Genomic DNA, 16,656 nt, shown 5'->3' with positions numbered 1-16,656 from the left:
CAATACTGTAAGAGTGAGATTTTTGAGAAACATTCAGCATACCTTACTCTGTTTCCATTGAAGTGAATGAGTCTTAACGTGAACTTTAGTGAGAAAACAGGTGAGTGAGCTGAATGCTCTTTGAAAATTTCCATTTAAAGAAAGATGTTGTGTAAGAAATTCTCACAAAGTTATATTGGCAGAGTTAGTGTCACAGTAATGCTTACTGAAGCATATTTGCTCACAGGCTGATCATGCCTCCTTGCCAGACTCTGGCAAGTCTGATTTTTTATTCTTATTTTTTCAGCTCTGGCCCAGCTCCATCACCTAGCAGCTTTCTCCCTAGTCCATCTCCACAACCATCCCAGAGCCCAGCAGCTGCACGAACGCCTCAGAACTTTAGTGTCCCATCCCCAGGTCCTTTAAACACTCCAGGTAAATCATCTGAGAACTATACTGCAGACCATGAATTGGTATATGTTTTGGTACCTGTAATAGTTCCCGGGAAACCTATCATTGCTTGTAGAGCTCTGCAGACTAGCCAGCACTTCAAGCAGTAGACGTGCTGCACAGACCACGTACGCAACAACATGAATCAAAATCAACTTAAGCCTGGTTTCTCATTGCTGAACTGTATAAATTTGGTTTTGACTTCATTGTTTTGAGAAAAGAATGGTGCTTATTTTAGTTGGGCAAAGTAATAGAGATGTAGTGATTCTTTAGTTCCATGCAGAAAGGAACCCTTAGCAACAGCTTACAATTGTAAAGGATCTAATGACTTAATGAGAGGCAGGCAGGCAGGCAGGCTGCCTGCCACCACAGACAAGTATTTAATCATGCTGCTTTACTCTAGAACACCTTCCTAGATGTACTCTGACACTTGTGCTCTTATCTCTCCCAGATGCGATAAGCAGGTTCCAATACTGTGAAAAGAAGTAACATCATACTGGCTCCTTCTCATACCTCAATGTCATATGCTCTGCAGTCTGGAAAGCATTGATCTAAGGAAAATTGCAGCAAATTCAGTGTGTTGATTTAGTGAATAAGGTACCAGAGTAAAGGCAAAATGAGGACCTAGGATATGGGTATATAAACCTTTGGACTTTTTCAGGCAAAACTGATATTAAACGGGAATTGAGATTATATCCACAAAACATATTGTTTCTACACAAAGGTTAGAGGGTTGAACAAGCACATACAAACTATGGAGGGCATCTGATGGTGGATTTGGGTATTTGAGTATCTGACCTGAGCTACACTTGAGTCGCCATGTTTCAGATCTAGATTCTGAAATATGACAGTACTGTTCTGCAGCATCTTCTGTCATCCATGTTTTGTGCAATCTTTGCTTGCCAGGAAATCCAAATTCTGTCATGAGTCCAGCCAGTTCTAGCCAGTCAGAGGAGCAACAGTATCTGGAGAAACTCAAACAGCTGTCAAAATACATTGAGCCGCTCCGGAGGATGATCAATAAGATAGACAAAAATGAAGGTGAGGTCCCCTATACTTAGTCATGTGTCTCTCTGTCAGCCTTGATGGAAGAAGCAGTACATTGCCTTCTTGTGATGGCTTCTATTCCAGGGATTAAAAATGACAGTAAATTTAGTTGCTCTTTTTTCCCTGATGACTATAAAGATTTTTACTATGAAAAGTTGGCAAAATCTTCATCCTTAAAGTCCTGTTAGTTTTCCTTTACTTCTGATTTTTTTGAGACGCGGTCTGATAGAGCTTACACAGTGAACGTATTTATGGTAAGATGAAAAACTTTGATCCTCACTACTTTCTTCAGTGTGGGCTCATGTTTTCACTTTTACCAGTATCCTGTACTTCTGCGAGGCTGGAAACTGTTCTTGTAGTCAGTGTATCTTGTTTGTCTCTCTGATGATATTTCAGATAGGAAGAAGGACCTGAGTAAAATGAAGAGTCTTTTAGATATCCTGACTGATCCTTCGAAACGGTAACTCTTTTTGCTTTTGGCTGGACATCAGTCTCCCCAGCTCTTCCAGAAATTACCCTAAGAAATAAATCACTTAAGCTGAGTAAAATGTCAACACTGCCGCAGGGCCCAAGACACACTGTGGTGAGCAGGGATGTAGTCTGCGATCTTGTAATACCCTGCAGGATCCAGGCATAGTTTTTAATCCTGGCATTCAATTTATTTAAAATATCAACTGGTAAAGCTTTTCAGGGATTAAATTAAATATTTCAGAAGCGTTTTGGGATTTGACCTTTTATGTACTAGAATGTGATCCATTCTAAGGTGCTAGATTCCTGAAGCAATTTGTTTAGCATCCAGATAGGCTGGCATTGCAGCAGCCTGTGTAGCTCAGGCAGCAAGAACTCTTGAGTGGAGGAGACCCTTTTTGGTGATGAAATTTTACCTCTTCTGCAGATGCCCTCTGAAGACATTACAGAAATGTGAAATTGCTCTGGAGAAGCTCAAGAATGATATGGCTGTGGTAAGTAGTGCTTTGCATTAGCAGGAAATAGGACTTTTTGGAAATAATTATCTGTGATTTGGCAAAATAATTGTTTGCATTTCTTGTTGCTCATGCTATTATGGCTTGAAGTAAGGTTGGACAGAATAAGGTTGGACAGAAAAAATGGGCAAGCATTTGCTTCATTATGACTAAGTCTCCTTGTCTGTACCTTTTTAACTGAACTTTCAATTTCTTGTGCTTTGTAGAAGCACTCTTGAATAATTCTTTCTAAGAACTTTGGCAGCTGATTTTGGGATAACTTCCTAAATGAAAGCTACAGAGTCTTTTTTGTTATGTTACTGAGTACACAGTTCTGAGAATCCTTTGCATTGGAAGTTCACTCTTAAAAAATTTTGCAGAATCAATAGTAGATGACATCTTGTGGTGAATAAAATAAGAGGGACTTTTCTTGTGTTTCAGCCTACTCCACCGCCTCCCCCAGTGCCCCCCACCAAACAGCAATACTTGTGTCAGCCACTTTTGGATGCTGTCTTGGCCAACATCCGTTCACCAGTCTTCAACCATTCCCTTTACCGCACCTTTATGCCAGCTATGACTGCAATCCATGGCCCGCCGATCACGTATGTATCATTGCCCTGCTGTGTTAAATGTTCATTATTTAACGAAAAGTTACTCCTTTATTCGAACTACTGAAAGAACGGATGGGTGTATTGAGGTGTATGTGAGGTGACCTTTCTGTTTTACAAACAAAATACTTGAGAATCATGTGGCCTTGGCATAAAGTTTTTATCTAGTCCTTTTGTGGACTTTTTTTGCCTAGGGCCCCAGTTGCTTCACCTCGAAAGCGGAAGTATGAAGAGGATGAAAGACAGACCATACCAAATGTCTTACAAGGGGAGGTGGCAAGATTAAATCCTAAATTCCTGGTCAATCTGGACCCCTCCCATTGCAGTAATAATGGCACGGTTCATCTCATATGCAAGCTAGGTAAGCAAGAGAAAAATAAGGGCTAAGTTAAAGTACTGATTTTGATTCTAGAAGAGCAGTCTTGAGGCTTGTCAGCCTGTGGATTCTACATGAAGTCCTTACTTGCCAGAGCTATAGTAATGCTTAATTGTGACATTCTGTACAGCCTGCTACAGGGTGCATCTGGAGACTTCATTCATCCTGAATGAGGCCACTGGTTTTGTCCTTTAGTTTTTCTTTAAATAGGAAATTATTTGTTCAAAATATATTAGTCTTTATGCTTCAGAGAAGCCTATTTCTCCCAGTTGTGCTGTGGTACTACTGCTGTGGTAAAGGAGGGTAATATTTAAGTTATTTCCAAATAGAATGCCATTTTCCTGTGCTGAAATACTAGCATTGTTCTTTTCTCTGTATGTGTTTTACTGACTCATTAATTTGGATCCAAACAAAATCTTCATGCCATCTGTATTCCTGGTAGTGTGAAGTAGTTTGTTTGTAAACATAGCATTATTTTTGTTTTTGCATATCAGTTGCCATTATGGGAGTAACTGCAGCAGTGCAGTGTTTAGTTGCTTCACTGTAGAAGAACACTGAACAGTCCTGCCTTTGCACTGCGGTGGCAGCGCATAATCTGATTTGGTGTTAAGGAAGTTACTGTTGCCAGCAACAATCATGATTCCTGATTTGGTCTGATACTGATTTTGGCCTTAGCGATACGTGAGAGTTGTTCTGTCTCTTAACAACTAGGACAGAGTTAGAGAAATGGCTAGTTAATTTTTGGGAGGGGTTATTTCAGTTTGTACTAATGATCACTGACAATAGTGAATGCTGGAAAAAGGAATTTAGATTTCTTCTTTCCTGTCTCTGCTGAATAAGCAGAAAGTGTTATAGACTGAGCTTGTTTTGCTCTTGGATTCAAACAGGGAAAATTTTTTTTTTTTTTTTTAGTTTGAGAAATGTGAACTTTTGTACTAACGTTCAGGACCAGAACAGGAATTTAATGTTCACAAATAAGGCATCTATCTTACTGAAGTTCAGCTGATGAAATGGTGAGATTATCAGGGTGCAGAAATGTGTGAGAGATGGAGCTGTTTGCCAGGCTTTTCTTCCAAGAAGTTAGGAATGTTTTTAAAGTGAGTAATGAGATTGCCTTCCAATAAAAATGGAGACTTACAGCCTGGTTCCTCTTCAGGCGGAGAGGTTAGAAACCAAGCTGACTTACGCACCAAAAAAAACCCTCCGTACGTGAAGATGTGCTTCATTCTGATGGGAAGTGTGTTTACATTCTAGATGACAAGAATCTTCCAAATGTCCCACCGCTACAGCTCAGCGTTCCAGCGGACTACCCAGATCAAAGCCCTCTGTGGATAAAAAACCCGAGACAATATGGTATGAGGATGCTAGTGTGATGTTTGTTTGGCACGTGTTACGTGGTGGTGGTGGGAAATGGGAACACCTGGTGTTACTCATCTTTTTTTTTTTTTTTTTTTAATATAACCCTGTTTATCTGTTTTATTTTCCAGCAGCCAATCCCTTTTTGCAGTCAGTGTATCGGTACATGACTTCAAAACTATTGCAACTTCCAGACAAGCATTCAGTCACTGCACTCTTAAACACCTGGGCACAGAGTATTCGTCAAGCCTGCCTGTCTGCTGCATAACATCTCACTTCCTAAATCATGAAGAAAGGAATAGGGTCTCGACAGCTGGCCTCTTCCGCATGCCACTGGAAAATCACAGGCATTTTGGGGAGGGTATTTCAGAAGAAAGAAGCCTTATATTGTTTTGTTTCTAGGTGTCAGGTTCAGTAGAGAACCTGGTGTTAGATTAGCTTTCATGCTTTTTATCTTCTGCCTCTGTGGACTTTTGCCAGCATTTTCAAATATACAATGTGTATATATGGTTCTTGAGACTGTATTAGGAGGAGCTTTTATTGTCTTCTTAGAGAAGAAATTATTTGTGGACTTCCGTCAGGGAGTCTGACTGATATAAGAGGGAGCAGGGGGAGAATGTCCTAGTTTGCTTCAAAGTTTGCCTGGTGTCAGTATTCCTTTCACACTGTGTATTTTGTGACCTGATATTGCCCCAGGAGTAAATTAGCTGCAGCTAGAATGTGCTCACAGACTTCCCAGTGACTGCAGGAATATTTTGCCTGTTAGCTTTGCCCAGAAACAGGATAAATGAGGGCCTTCAAGGGCATCCCTCAAATATGTGAGGTTAATCTGAATAATTACATTGGGGGGGACCAAATATAGGAAAAGATATTTTATAGCTTATTTTAAACACTACTTTGTATAACGGTTTTTGGTTAGCGTGGACCATGTGTTTCCCGCTCCAGAAGTGAGATGATTAGGAAGAGGGGATATGAATGGGTGCACTGACTTCCCCTATAAGCACAGTGTATGTGTGGGTACTGGAGGGATCCTCCCTACCCCAACTGTTTAAAGTGCCAGTACCATGAATCAATCCAGCAGGCTTGTTAGCTACATATCTTCGTATGTATGTTTTCTAGGGGAAAGCCGGTCTGAAGCATTTGACTTCCTAGGGGAGTTGATGCAGGTCAGTGGAAGTGCTTCCATACTACATCTGTTTGGGGGGGAAAAAAACAAACAAACAAAAACCAAAACTTAGCTCAGGAGTAGAAGTCACAACTGATATTTTGTGCCTTGAGCAATGAGGGGCACTCAAGTTTGTCATCAGCTGCCTTATTGTTGGGCACTTCCAATGAAAACACTTGCAATGAGTAACTAATTTCATGTATAGTATGATTATTTTTCCCATGCTTGTAGGTTGTTGACTCTTAATTTTCTGCTGCAGGGGAATTTCAAGTTTCAGGTGTTCCCATTGTATCCTGCTCCATCTCCCTGTATTGTGCAGCAAAACCTAAGGAGTAGCTGGACTCTCTTACAGTAGTGTCAAGAAATTGCTATGACCTTTGTAAATCTGTGTGGTGTCATCAGTTTTAGGATATTTTTAAACGTGGGTACTTAGTAAGCACTGACTGAGGCAGCGGAATGCTATCAGTATTTTGTACATGAACTAATGCATTATCTGTTTGTTTTTATTGTAATAAATTTATTATTATTCCTGTGTTGGATGCTAACATTATACTGCTCTTCCCACATTAATTCTTAGATACCAGTTCTGTTGTGTCCATTGGATGATGGTTACTTTGTTCGATGGTAAGTGGAAATTCATACACTTTGAAGGTTAGGGGGAAAAAAAATCATAAATGGTTCTTTGTTCCATGCAATATTATCTTTACTGTCCTCATAATGACCTGGAAGACCTGGTCAAGAGTTTAGTAATGATATCTACAAATGGAAGATGTAGCTTTTTAACCAGTACTATTACATGGCCATCTCCTACCTTATGGAGAATGAAGCAGTGGCATCACTACTGTTCTAGTGGAGAGATGTTCACGTCACACAACTTGTGTGTCTGGTTACTATAGTGCATAATCAAGTCATAAGCCAAGAAAGGAGGATGGAGATGGTTGGATTTTTTAGATACTGCCAGGCTGCCACACTGAGACATTTATAGTATTCATTTCTTCAGTTTGGCTAAAACACATGTGCAGACAGATGCAAAGGACATTGTTGGTGGATTGAGAACTGGCTGGATGGCAGAGCTTAGAGGGTTGTGGTCAGTAGCGCAGTCTAGTTGGAGGCCTGTAGCTAGCGGTGTCCTCCAGGGGTCAGTCCTGGGTCCAGTCTTGTTCAACGTATTCATCGATGACCTGGAGGAAGGGACAGAGTGCACCCCCAGCAAGTTTGCTGATGATACTAAACTGGGGGGAGTGGCTGACACACCAGAAGACTGTGCTGCCATTCAGAGGGACCTGGACAGGCTGGAGAGACAGGCAGAGAGGAGCCTCCTGCAGTTCAACAAAGGCAAGTGCAGGTTCCTGCACCTAGGCAGGAATAACCCCATGCACCAGTACAGGCTGGGGGTTGACCTGCTGGAAAGCAGCTCTGCAGAGAAGGACCTGGGAGTCCTGGTGGACAAGTTAAGCATGAGCCAGCAATGTGCCCTTGCGGCCAAGAGGGCCAATGGGATCCTGGGGTGCCTGAGGCAGAGTGTTGCCAGCAGGTGGAGGGAGGTGATGCTCTACTCAGCCTTGGTGAGGCCTCACCTGGAGTACTGTCTCCAGTTCTGGGCTCTCCAGTACAAGAGAGACATGGCACTCCTGGAGAGAGTCCAGCGGAGGGCTACAAAGATGATTAGGGGACGGGAGCATCTCTCCTATGAAGAAAGGCTGAGAGAGCTGGGCCTGTTCAGCCTGGAGAAGAGAAGACTGAGAGGCATTCTGATCAATGTGTACAAGTATCTGAAGGGAGGGTGTCGAGGATGGGTCTAGACTCTTCTCCATGGTGCCCAGCGACAGGACAAGAGGCAACGGGCACAAACTGAAACACAGGAAGTTCTATCTGAACATGAGGAAAAACTTTCCTGTGAGGGTGACAGAGCACTAGAACAAGTTGCCCAGAGAGGTAGTGGAGTCTCCTTTGCTGGAGGTGCTCAAAACCCGCCTGGATGTGTTCATGGGCAACGTGCTCTAGATGACCCTGCTTGAGCAGGGAGGTTGGACTAGATGATCTCCAGAAGTCCCTTCCAACCTTGGCCATTCTGTGATAATGTAAACATCCTTCAGGCTTTTACAGTACCTTCTCTAGTGCAGTTTTCACAGCTGTCATTGCAGTACCTTTCAGTTTTTCTTCAAACAGAATGCAATGAGATGTTACTCTAAAAGGGTGGGATAGGGGGAGGTATCCCAGCACACAGCAACATCTCAGTTGGACATGCATCATGGGAACTGTTAAGTGGGCCATATACCCCCTAGAATGTCAAAGGAGTGACTGGGTGACAACATAACTGGGTTCCTTTTCAGTTGTTTACAGATCTTGTGAAAATAATAACAACAGAAAAACACAAATCCTTGAAAAGATGCACCAAAATGGGTATAAATAGTCATTAATGTTTGGGTGCTTTATCAGGTGTGGGGGCATTAAAGATGAATTCAGAAAATGCCCCTATTATGAAAAATCTACCAATTCATGTATTTCAGAAAAAGACAAGAATACGCATTTTTGCAAATAAGTTGTGAAATCCGTAACGGAGGTCTGATCCTTTCCTTTCTTTGAATAAATGACAGACAAAACGAATTCATAATCAACTTTTACTTGAAATGATGTGGTAATAGCAGCTGAAGAATTTATCATGAAAACGTGGTGTCAACTCTCAAAGCAGTCATAAGGGAATAAGATGAAGAATGTTGAATTAAAGCGCAGTTCGATGAAGACGGCTTCTTTGAATAGCCTGAGTTCTTTTCTGTCTCTCAACAAAACCGCTCCCCAGCGTTTGTTTCAGAGGTGGCAAAATTGCCTTTTTTGTAATAGGCGCTGGAGCAGCAATCAAACTGCAGAGAGGAATGCAGCAAATCAATGGCATTGTGGTTACCCAAACCCATTCTCTTTTTACCTAGGAAAGGTACTGGGCTAGGGTCACTGTCCTACTGCTGAGCTTGGTGATTTTGTGTGGCAGACTGTCCTAGATAGCATAGTGTTCTGTCTGGCTAATTAGACTTAACTGCAGTGAGAAGTTCTTCCCACAAAGCTTTGGTGTTTTGAATGAACTGTTGTTTTGAATTGTTCTTCATGAAGAAAAGATACTGTTTTATTGGCTATTCCCCTGCTTTTCCAAACGTGCTGTCTGAGGCATACATTTTCTGTGTTTAAAATCTAGCTATGTATAGCTTTGCTATATGAGCTGCCCTGATGCTGTGCAGCAGGTCCATCAGTAACACCCGAGTCCAACACAATAGATCCTGCCTTTTGGCTCCCCAAGGCTGCTCAGTCTTGCTAGGCTGTCAAGCCTGGTTGCTAAGGGCAGAGCATAGGGGATATGCTCCTGCATGGCACACCCTCTGGGAATTACTGTGCTAGGGAATACACCTTGCACTGCCTTGAAGCACCACACTGGACTCATCCTTCTCCCACTACGCTTCTATAAATATTCATGCACTAATATTAGCATGAATTAAGCTTTATCTGCATTAAGTAGGCTTTTATAATACTTTGAAATGAAGAGGGACTTTTTGCGCTGCTTTAAAATTGCTAAATATAACATTGCGAACCTGAAGTTTTTACAGGATAGAAACTAGTTTCTTACAAGCACAGGATTATAAGTTAATGTAATTGACTTGATTTTTCTAGTTCTTGAAAAATAATTCCCTATTCCTTAAATTACTTTTTTCTTCAGCTTTAAAAAGATGCACTTCTGTCACTTGCTTTCCAAGGAGGTCAGGTGCTTCATTAAAAGGCATTTCGGGGATGGAAGGCGAAATGTCTGATCTCATACGCGCAAAGGTGGTTCTTACTCTCTACCTCTCCTTGATAGCATTTTTGGCTTAGAACAGCAGAAGAAACCCAAGCAGAGGATCTGATCTTGGGTGGAGTTCTGTTTTTTTCATAAACTTGTAATAGCCACCCTCTTCTCTAAAAGTGGCAATATTCATTTTCTGATACACATTCATGCAAACTGCTAGTTAACTGCATTGACTACTCTTACTTTTCTTTGGTGTAGTTATCTTGCAGAACATGGTGATGCATAAATGTAGGAAAGTGTATTTTTCTCCTTCTTCTACAACTATTAACTGCCATGAGAATACAATGTGAAAACTGCTCTGACCTGGTTCATTTTGAGCAAAGAAAAAGGGGGTTTTGTTTGATCACCTTTTACAAGCAAAAGCTCATCATAGAAGGTATGAAATGCACTTGAGAGACAATATAGCTAATGCTGTCATATGTGCTAATAGAACTGAGTATGTATTAGTGGTCTAAATGAACTTTCTGTTGTTCTGCTCTGGTAAGAGCAGTGTTTTACCTCCTAAAGAGACCTGTATTTTATCATTCTTCCTCTCCATTTTTTCACCTGTATGAGATTTGTGAGTTTTTTTGAGACTAGTGTCTCATATGGAAGGCACCTTATTAAAGCACCAAATATTTGAGAGAGGCTACAGGAAGCAGTACACTTCCTATTATTTGAGTCTTGCATATTAATCTTTGAGAAAGAGGGACATTTAATGAATATACAAAGGCAATTTTTGAATTGAGTAGATAATTTCTCTGTGTGTATTCCTCTGAAGTGGTGACAGGGCATTAAAAAGGAATTCATTTATCTGAAATGACGTTCCCTGAATTTTTTTTAATCCTTTGAGGTCATCTGGGCTCATCCTTCATGCAGTCCTGCTGAAAAGGGAGAGAGTTGGACTGGGAGGTGTTAAAATTGTGCAAGAAGAATGAATTTTGGACTTGTTTTTAAGTTTGATAGGATTTCTCAAAGTAAAGATTGATCTTCCATGGTAAGCAACCAGTTCTATTATATAGCTGTAACTTTTTTTTTCTTTTTTTAGTACTTACCATTTCCTAGGTTTATCCTTGTGTGACACTTTGGGCAGGCGTGTGACTTCTGGATTCCTGAATAAAAATGTTTGCAGATACATACTTTGGTTAACTTGCTAAAGAACAAAAAAGAAAGCAGTGGTTCTGCTGGCCCGCTAACAAAGTTTTGGGAACAACTGTATGAATTCTACTTTGGAGGCAGCCGAATGTGTGTGCAGGTTAGGCGCTGAGGGACAGGAGTCCTTCAGATGCTGTTCCCCAGCATCTGAGAAGGTGAGTTACAGATCTGGGTAACTTGCTAAATGGAGCCTACTCAAGTTCTGTGTTCAGTGCAGCCAAATAGATGCTGTCCTTAAGCACAAGAGTTTAAACCATGCCTCTGCATAGGGATTGCATTGTAGATGGCAATGGTTTAAAAGGATCTGAGGTTCACAATGGAAAAGAAATTGGACTTGTGTTCCCAGTGAGGTGATACAGGAAGACACATTAGCTTAGAAAACTAGAGGAGGTGTAGAAAAGCTAGAAGTCTTAGAACTAATCTCTTACTGTAAGAGATTCCAAATAACTAAAATTGGTTTCGGGACAACTAAAGAACACATTACTCTTTCCTGAACTGAGGAACTTGATAGTGCTGAGTCTTCCTGTAAATACACTACGCTGCAGGGCTTTTGAGCTGTTTTTCGAGTTTGGCACAGAAAAGATGTAACAAAAGCTAATGGCTGGAAACTGGAGTCAGATTCTACGTAGCCAATGTTTTCATAAAGTGATGTAATATTTTGAACAATCTGCTTAAAGAAATGAACAAATTCCTTACTCTAATTTCTTGTCTTCAAGAGAACTGCAGATCTATTGCTAAAACTGAATGAGTAATGGTGTAGATTGTGTGTGACTGTGTGTATTTAAAAACAAAAAAACCCCACAAACTACTAATTTCTGACTGGAGGAGAGGAGTAATATGAGTTAAGAACCCTAATTAACTATTCTTGGGTGCTTGCTTTTGCTCGGTTTTCCTTATCGCTTGAGGCAGCGGCCAGCCACCTTGAAGAGTGTCATATCTTTTAGCATGAGGAAATGGGCTCTGTCATACTAAAGAATACATTAAAATAAACATTAACATTCTGATTCTCTGGGAAATGTTTTCCAAGGGAGGGAACTGACCTCCAACTGGAACTTAATGGAACTTTTAGACTTTTCTTTCCAAAACCTATTGTTCTCTAACTGTGGTAGCCTAAGCAAATAAATTATCTAACAAGACAAGTGGCAACTTTTTTTTTTTTTTACACACACATGTATGCACACATACATACACCATTAATGTGGTGCAGAATTTGCTCTGTGAGTCTGAATGTATGTGGCATTATACATAAGATAAGTATGTGTATAAAAATCCTTTAAACCTGAAGTGGCTGGGAGGTTTGACTGACAGGGATACCCAGAGCTTAATTTTTGTGTGTGTCCTTTTTTTTGGTTGGTTGGTTTTGCGCTTTCACAGAAGTTTGCTAAAATGAGAATTTCTGAATTACTTTTATCTGTACAACTTGCATCTCTGCTTTCCATTTAACATCATGCAAATTTCTTGGGAGGAAAAATAATTTAAAAAAAATCTATCCTTCCCCTTCAATTTTATATAGAGCAGGACATGAGCCAACGCCTCTAGAATTTGTTTAATTTTCTTGAACTGACTTAGAAGAGCTTACCCAATTTGACTGGTGATTAAATAGTCTCCAGGAATCCTTTTGGTCTTGTGGATGTCTTCCAAACATGATTTTAGATACGCTAACTGAGGAACAGAGAGGAGAAAAGCTACCATTCTGCGTTTTTCTGGAGACTTGTAATTCGTCACAAACAACGTGGCTTTTGACAGCTGAGAGTACAGCATGGACTGAACCTGGTATAGGCTCACCTGTTGGGCCTGCATCTGATTGATGCTCCAGAGCTGGCGAATGATTGCCTGACACTCTCCCACTGTTGGTGGCTTCCAGTCCCAGGAAGGAAGGGCATTTACCAGGAAGGAACTCGAAGAGGCTGCTGGTATTTGAGTTGTCGTACATGTAATCTGACTTGTCAGTGAAGCTACTGGGGATGTAGCTTTATCAGAAACTCTGTGTTCTCTAAGAAAGCGTACACAATTAACAATCAGATCAGTTTACTTTGTAACGCTGTCTGGCTATGCAGCTTTGTGTAAAGATGGAAATGGAATTACGCTTAAGACGTTAAGACACTGGGCAGTTCAGAGGTATGACTAAATATATACATTTTGGGGAACTGAAGCACTTTCCCACACTTTCTCTAGTAAAGCTGGCTTGTAAAAAGATGCAGCATTTAAGCTCTCCTCTGATCAGGCCTTTTCACTCTGAGTCTATACCATTCGCATCATGCAAAAGCAATTAAATTGTGTTGTACCCTCAAAGCTTATCCTTGATCACTGCTCAATTTAGATGTTACAGTAACTTACTTTCTCACCTCCATTAAGTCCCTCTCTTTGACATTCCTCGCGTTAAGCGGGTCTACATGGATGGACAGTACTCATATGCAGCAGAACTCACATTGGTTGATTCATGAATTGTTGCATGCTAGTAAGCTGGTCATACCTGGGAGGAACTTCCTCAGTTAACTTTTCCATACGTAGGCTGGGTAGCTCTGACTCTCCAGGCACTACCTGAACTGCACTTTGTTCATGCTTCCTGGATTGTTTTATTTGTAGTCTCTGTTTTAGGAAATGCCGAGAAGCTGTAGAGTTACCTGTTTAAAAGTGTAACTTGATTATTTTTTGCAGAAAGGGAAAGAGGAGCAGCGACAGGCTTGCAACAGGCATGGAGGCCTTAGCATCCTCTAGTCAGAAGTATTAAGCAGGCTCTGGGAGTCTGCAGCAGATTGATGGTATTAAATTTGCACAGGATTAGGTTGGAGAGCACAGGTCACTTTCTAGGGATCTTATTTTGTGCATTTTAAAGTAGGGTTTTTTTGGCTGAATTTGGAGAAACATAAAGCAATTTATGGAGTCTAAATAGTTCACTTGTATGATTAGTGAAGTGTGCCTGATAAAATTAATATAAGCAGTAACAAGGCCTCAGAGGTAGTAAGGACACAGGATTAATCAGTAAAAAGAAATGTCTTATTTGATTACCCATTTCTGACACTTCCACTACCTCAAAGGTAAATCTTTCATTTTTAGCAATCTTACATGCTGAACAGTGCCTTGAACTGGTCTTTGCAGAAGATGAGGTAGAAATTGCATTGTCTGCAAAAAAAAAAAAAAAAAGAGAAAAAAGAGAGAGAGAGACAGAGAGAAATGTTGACCTGAGCCCTACGGCTGCAGAGCTGATTATGGCAGAAGTCTGGACTGGGAGTTTAAGCAAACAAATTTGCAAAGTCAAGGCCTACAAGTATTAGAGTTGCTGGTCAAAGTTGCAGCAAGACAATATCTACGGCATCACAGAAAAACAGTGACTAGTAAGTAGAAAAGAGCTTTATTTTTGTAGATTCACATGGAACATGTTGAGCATGTGACCCTGATACAGGTCTAAGGCTCAAGCAAAATGGTGGAATTTTTTGTTAGCAAAATCTGATTATTTCAGGCTTATTTTTATGATATTGAATGCTTTGACTTGTGTCAGAGTTGGGTCATGCTATTCTGTTTACCTCCGTTTAGCTTATAGCTGTTTTCTTACTGAAACTGATTTAATTAGTTATCTCTGATCTCATACTCTACAAGTGCACTACTGTGGCATATTCTTAGTGAGTGTAAAATGTTTGTCATCTTTCCTGATTCGTTTGCCTTTGGAAGCTAATCTGATCCGGATTCCTCTTTGTAACGTGATGTATTGCCTCACAATACACTTAATGTTAATACAACAAGAAGCTCAGAGAAAAGGAATTGCAGTACAAGGTGAGAGTGAATAACTGGGGACAGAAATCAGCGCTTAAGTGTGCCTGCTGTTTGCCATGCTTAAAGAGCAAAAACACCTGGTGGGTCTCTTTAATCCCAGGGAAATGAGGACTTTTTGAAATAATAAGCAGCCCGCGTATCTACTTTTTATTGTTTAGTACCCTAAACTGTACCATTTTGTTAACAAGACACTTAATTTAGATCCTTACCCTTGATTAGAGATGGATTATTATTCTTTTTCCAGTTCCTGAATGTGTTCCCTCTAGGAACTTGATATACCTCTGAGTGAAGAACTCTCTTTTTAGTCAAATGCTCAACTGATGTGTCATCTCAGGGTAAGTTGTTGTGGTTTTTTTATGATAGACTGGGGATAGAAACATTAAGGTATCTACTATGACTTAAAAAAAAAAAAAAAGAAAAGAAAAAATGATCTTTTACATAGTAATCAATGGAAGTTCTAAACGGCATATAGACCTGCTTCTAGGGGACAGCAGTTTGATACTGCCAGCACTCTAATAAAATCCTTCCTCAGAATTCTCAGGTCTGTATTTGGTGTAGTTTTAATCCTCTAAGAGGATGCGAAGCTTCCCTATATGATAGTGATTAGAAACATTTGTTTCAGAGTTCAGATTCTCATCATGATAGCAAACAGCAGAGCTTTTAAGAAATGAAAAAATTAAGCATAATTGACTGCTTTATTTGTGCAAATAACCTCCCCCATATAGCTTAGGCTGAATAATGTACTTGAATGCACATCTCGCAGCAGCTTGGTGTGAGAAATAGAATGTCCTGCTAAAAACAGTTTGTATATTGCAGTCTGCATCCAGCCTGCTGTACCGAAACGCTGTACTCCTCCCTTTGCTATGTGTCCCACCAGTAAAATCATATAAAAACCCTTCGTGCAGACGTAGTTTGTAAGAGAGCAATTCAAGAGAGCGCTGAGAAAGCCCGCTGCTAGCAGTATGGCATGACGGCGGCATCTTGCTGCCCCTCAGCTACTGCTCCTGTTTGGGTGCGGGCGTTCCCGGGGCCCGCGGGCGTTCCTAACTGACTCTGGGCTATCTCCTTCCCTGCTTGCACTCCTGTCGGTTACAGGAGCAGGGAGGAACCGCTGCGGGCCTGCAGCGGCGGGGGCCCGGCGCAGAGGCGCGGCCTACCTCTTGGCTGCGGCCTCGCATCCATTATGAGCTTGTAATGGAGGTCTGCAAGAGAGGGGGGGGGGGGGAACGCTTTTCACCTCAGCTCTGCCCTTCCCTGTTTTCCTCACCGCTACCCAGCGCGGCAGCCGGCCTGAGGCGAGCGGCGCCGCCTTCGGCCCGGCCCGGCCCGGCCCCCTCCTCCCCGCTACCTCTGTTCTCCCGCTTGAGGTACTCGATCTCCTCGTGCAGCTTCGCCAGCGTCTCGGCGTGCTGCTGCCGCACGAAGGCCAAGCTCCGCTCGGCCGCCATGGCCGGGGCGGGGCTCCGGGCACCGCCGCCCCCCCGCCCGGGGCCGCCCCCATGGCAACGCCCGCCCCCGCCGCCGCCGCCGCGGTGGTATCGCCTGGTCTGCCCCTCCCCCCACCGGCGGCGGTTGGACGCTCGGCCGCGGGACGGCGGCCGGCGAGGCCAACCAGCGGCGGCCGCTCCTTCGCTGCGCGTCGCTCGCGCTCGGTCCTTGCCCGGCGCCCCGCGACGAGCTTTAGCCCAGCAGAAGGGGACGAGGGGAGAGGCGCCTCCATAACGTATTTTAAAACGCCCAGGAGAGGGTTTGGTGCAGTTACTCTTACCCGCCGGCCAAACCTGCCCGGTTAGTACGGGCTGCAGGGGAAGCGCGGGGCCGCCGAGGGGGCGCCTCGCCGGGGTGCGCCGAGGCCGCCGGACGGGGCGCAGCCCAGCGCTGGGCTCTTGCTGCCTTCTCCCACCTTCTGTGTTTTTTCTGACAGTGCAGCTCCCTCTAGATTTCTTTTCTGTGCACCACAATTTCTGTTTCCTTTTAAC

The 16,656-nt window shown here is 42.3% G+C and overlaps 2 protein-coding genes across 12 annotated transcripts in view; one reads left to right on the top strand and one right to left on the bottom strand.

The window, feature by feature from the left end:
• The window catches only part of MED15 (mediator complex subunit 15), a 30,832-nt gene extending 24,339 nt beyond the window's left edge, over positions 1-6,493 (top strand). For 2 of the 3 annotated variants that reach the window (XM_068911616.1, XM_068911615.1), the window contains 8 exons: positions 287-414; positions 1,336-1,470; positions 1,873-1,936; positions 2,372-2,438; positions 2,880-3,040; positions 3,241-3,407; positions 4,677-4,775; positions 4,910-6,493. In XM_068911616.1, coding sequence (XP_068767717.1) covers positions 287-414; positions 1,336-1,470; positions 1,873-1,936; positions 2,372-2,438; positions 2,880-3,040; positions 3,241-3,407; positions 4,677-4,775; positions 4,910-5,046 — 958 coding nt within the window. In that variant the 3' untranslated portion in view covers positions 5,047-6,493. The remainder of the gene's footprint in view (positions 1-286; positions 415-1,335; positions 1,471-1,872; positions 1,937-2,371; positions 2,439-2,879; positions 3,041-3,240; positions 3,408-4,676; positions 4,776-4,909) is intronic. The other variant, XM_068911614.1, reaches the window with a different exon arrangement.
• Positions 6,452-16,163, bottom strand: CCDC74B (coiled-coil domain containing 74B). 9 transcript variants are annotated; one of them, XM_068911622.1, is made up of 8 exons: positions 16,026-16,150; positions 15,835-15,879; positions 13,916-14,029; positions 13,380-13,530; positions 12,692-12,899; positions 12,486-12,568; positions 10,807-10,863; positions 6,452-7,124 (listed from the first exon to the last, which is right to left on the bottom strand). In XM_068911622.1, the coding sequence occupies exons 1-8, from the start codon at positions 16,123-16,125 to the stop codon at positions 6,932-6,934; spliced, it is 951 nt and encodes a 316-aa protein (XP_068767723.1). In that variant the 5' UTR covers positions 16,126-16,150; the 3' UTR covers positions 6,452-6,931. The 9 variants fall into 9 exon arrangements, with proteins under 9 accessions (XP_068767723.1, XP_068767726.1, XP_068767728.1 ...); XM_068911625.1 differs by having other exon boundaries at positions 13,973-14,029; XM_068911627.1 differs by lacking the exon at positions 13,916-14,029.
• Between the last annotated feature and the right edge of the window lie 493 nt (positions 16,164-16,656).

Source organism: Struthio camelus, chromosome 17, assembly GCF_040807025.1.
Source record: "Struthio camelus isolate bStrCam1 chromosome 17, bStrCam1.hap1, whole genome shotgun sequence".
Taxonomy (NCBI): Eukaryota; Metazoa; Chordata; class Aves; order Struthioniformes; family Struthionidae; genus Struthio; species Struthio camelus.
Note: the sequence above shows the minus strand (reverse complement) of the source record. Positions and strands in the feature narration are given on the sequence as shown.

Coding starts and splice junctions, on each gene's coding strand:
- CCDC74B (XM_068911622.1), bottom strand. CDS start 16,125: ATGGCGGCCGAGCGGAGCTTGGCCTTCGTGCGGCAGCAGCACGCCGAG. Junction 14,030..15,834: donor TGCGAGGCCGCAGCCAAGAG/GTAGGCCGCGCC, acceptor TTTTTTTTGCAG/ACAATGCAATTTCTACCTCA. Junction 10,864..12,485: donor TTAATCACCAGTCAAATTGG/GTAAGCTCTTCT, acceptor ATTTTTATTCAG/GAATCCAGAAGTCACACGCC.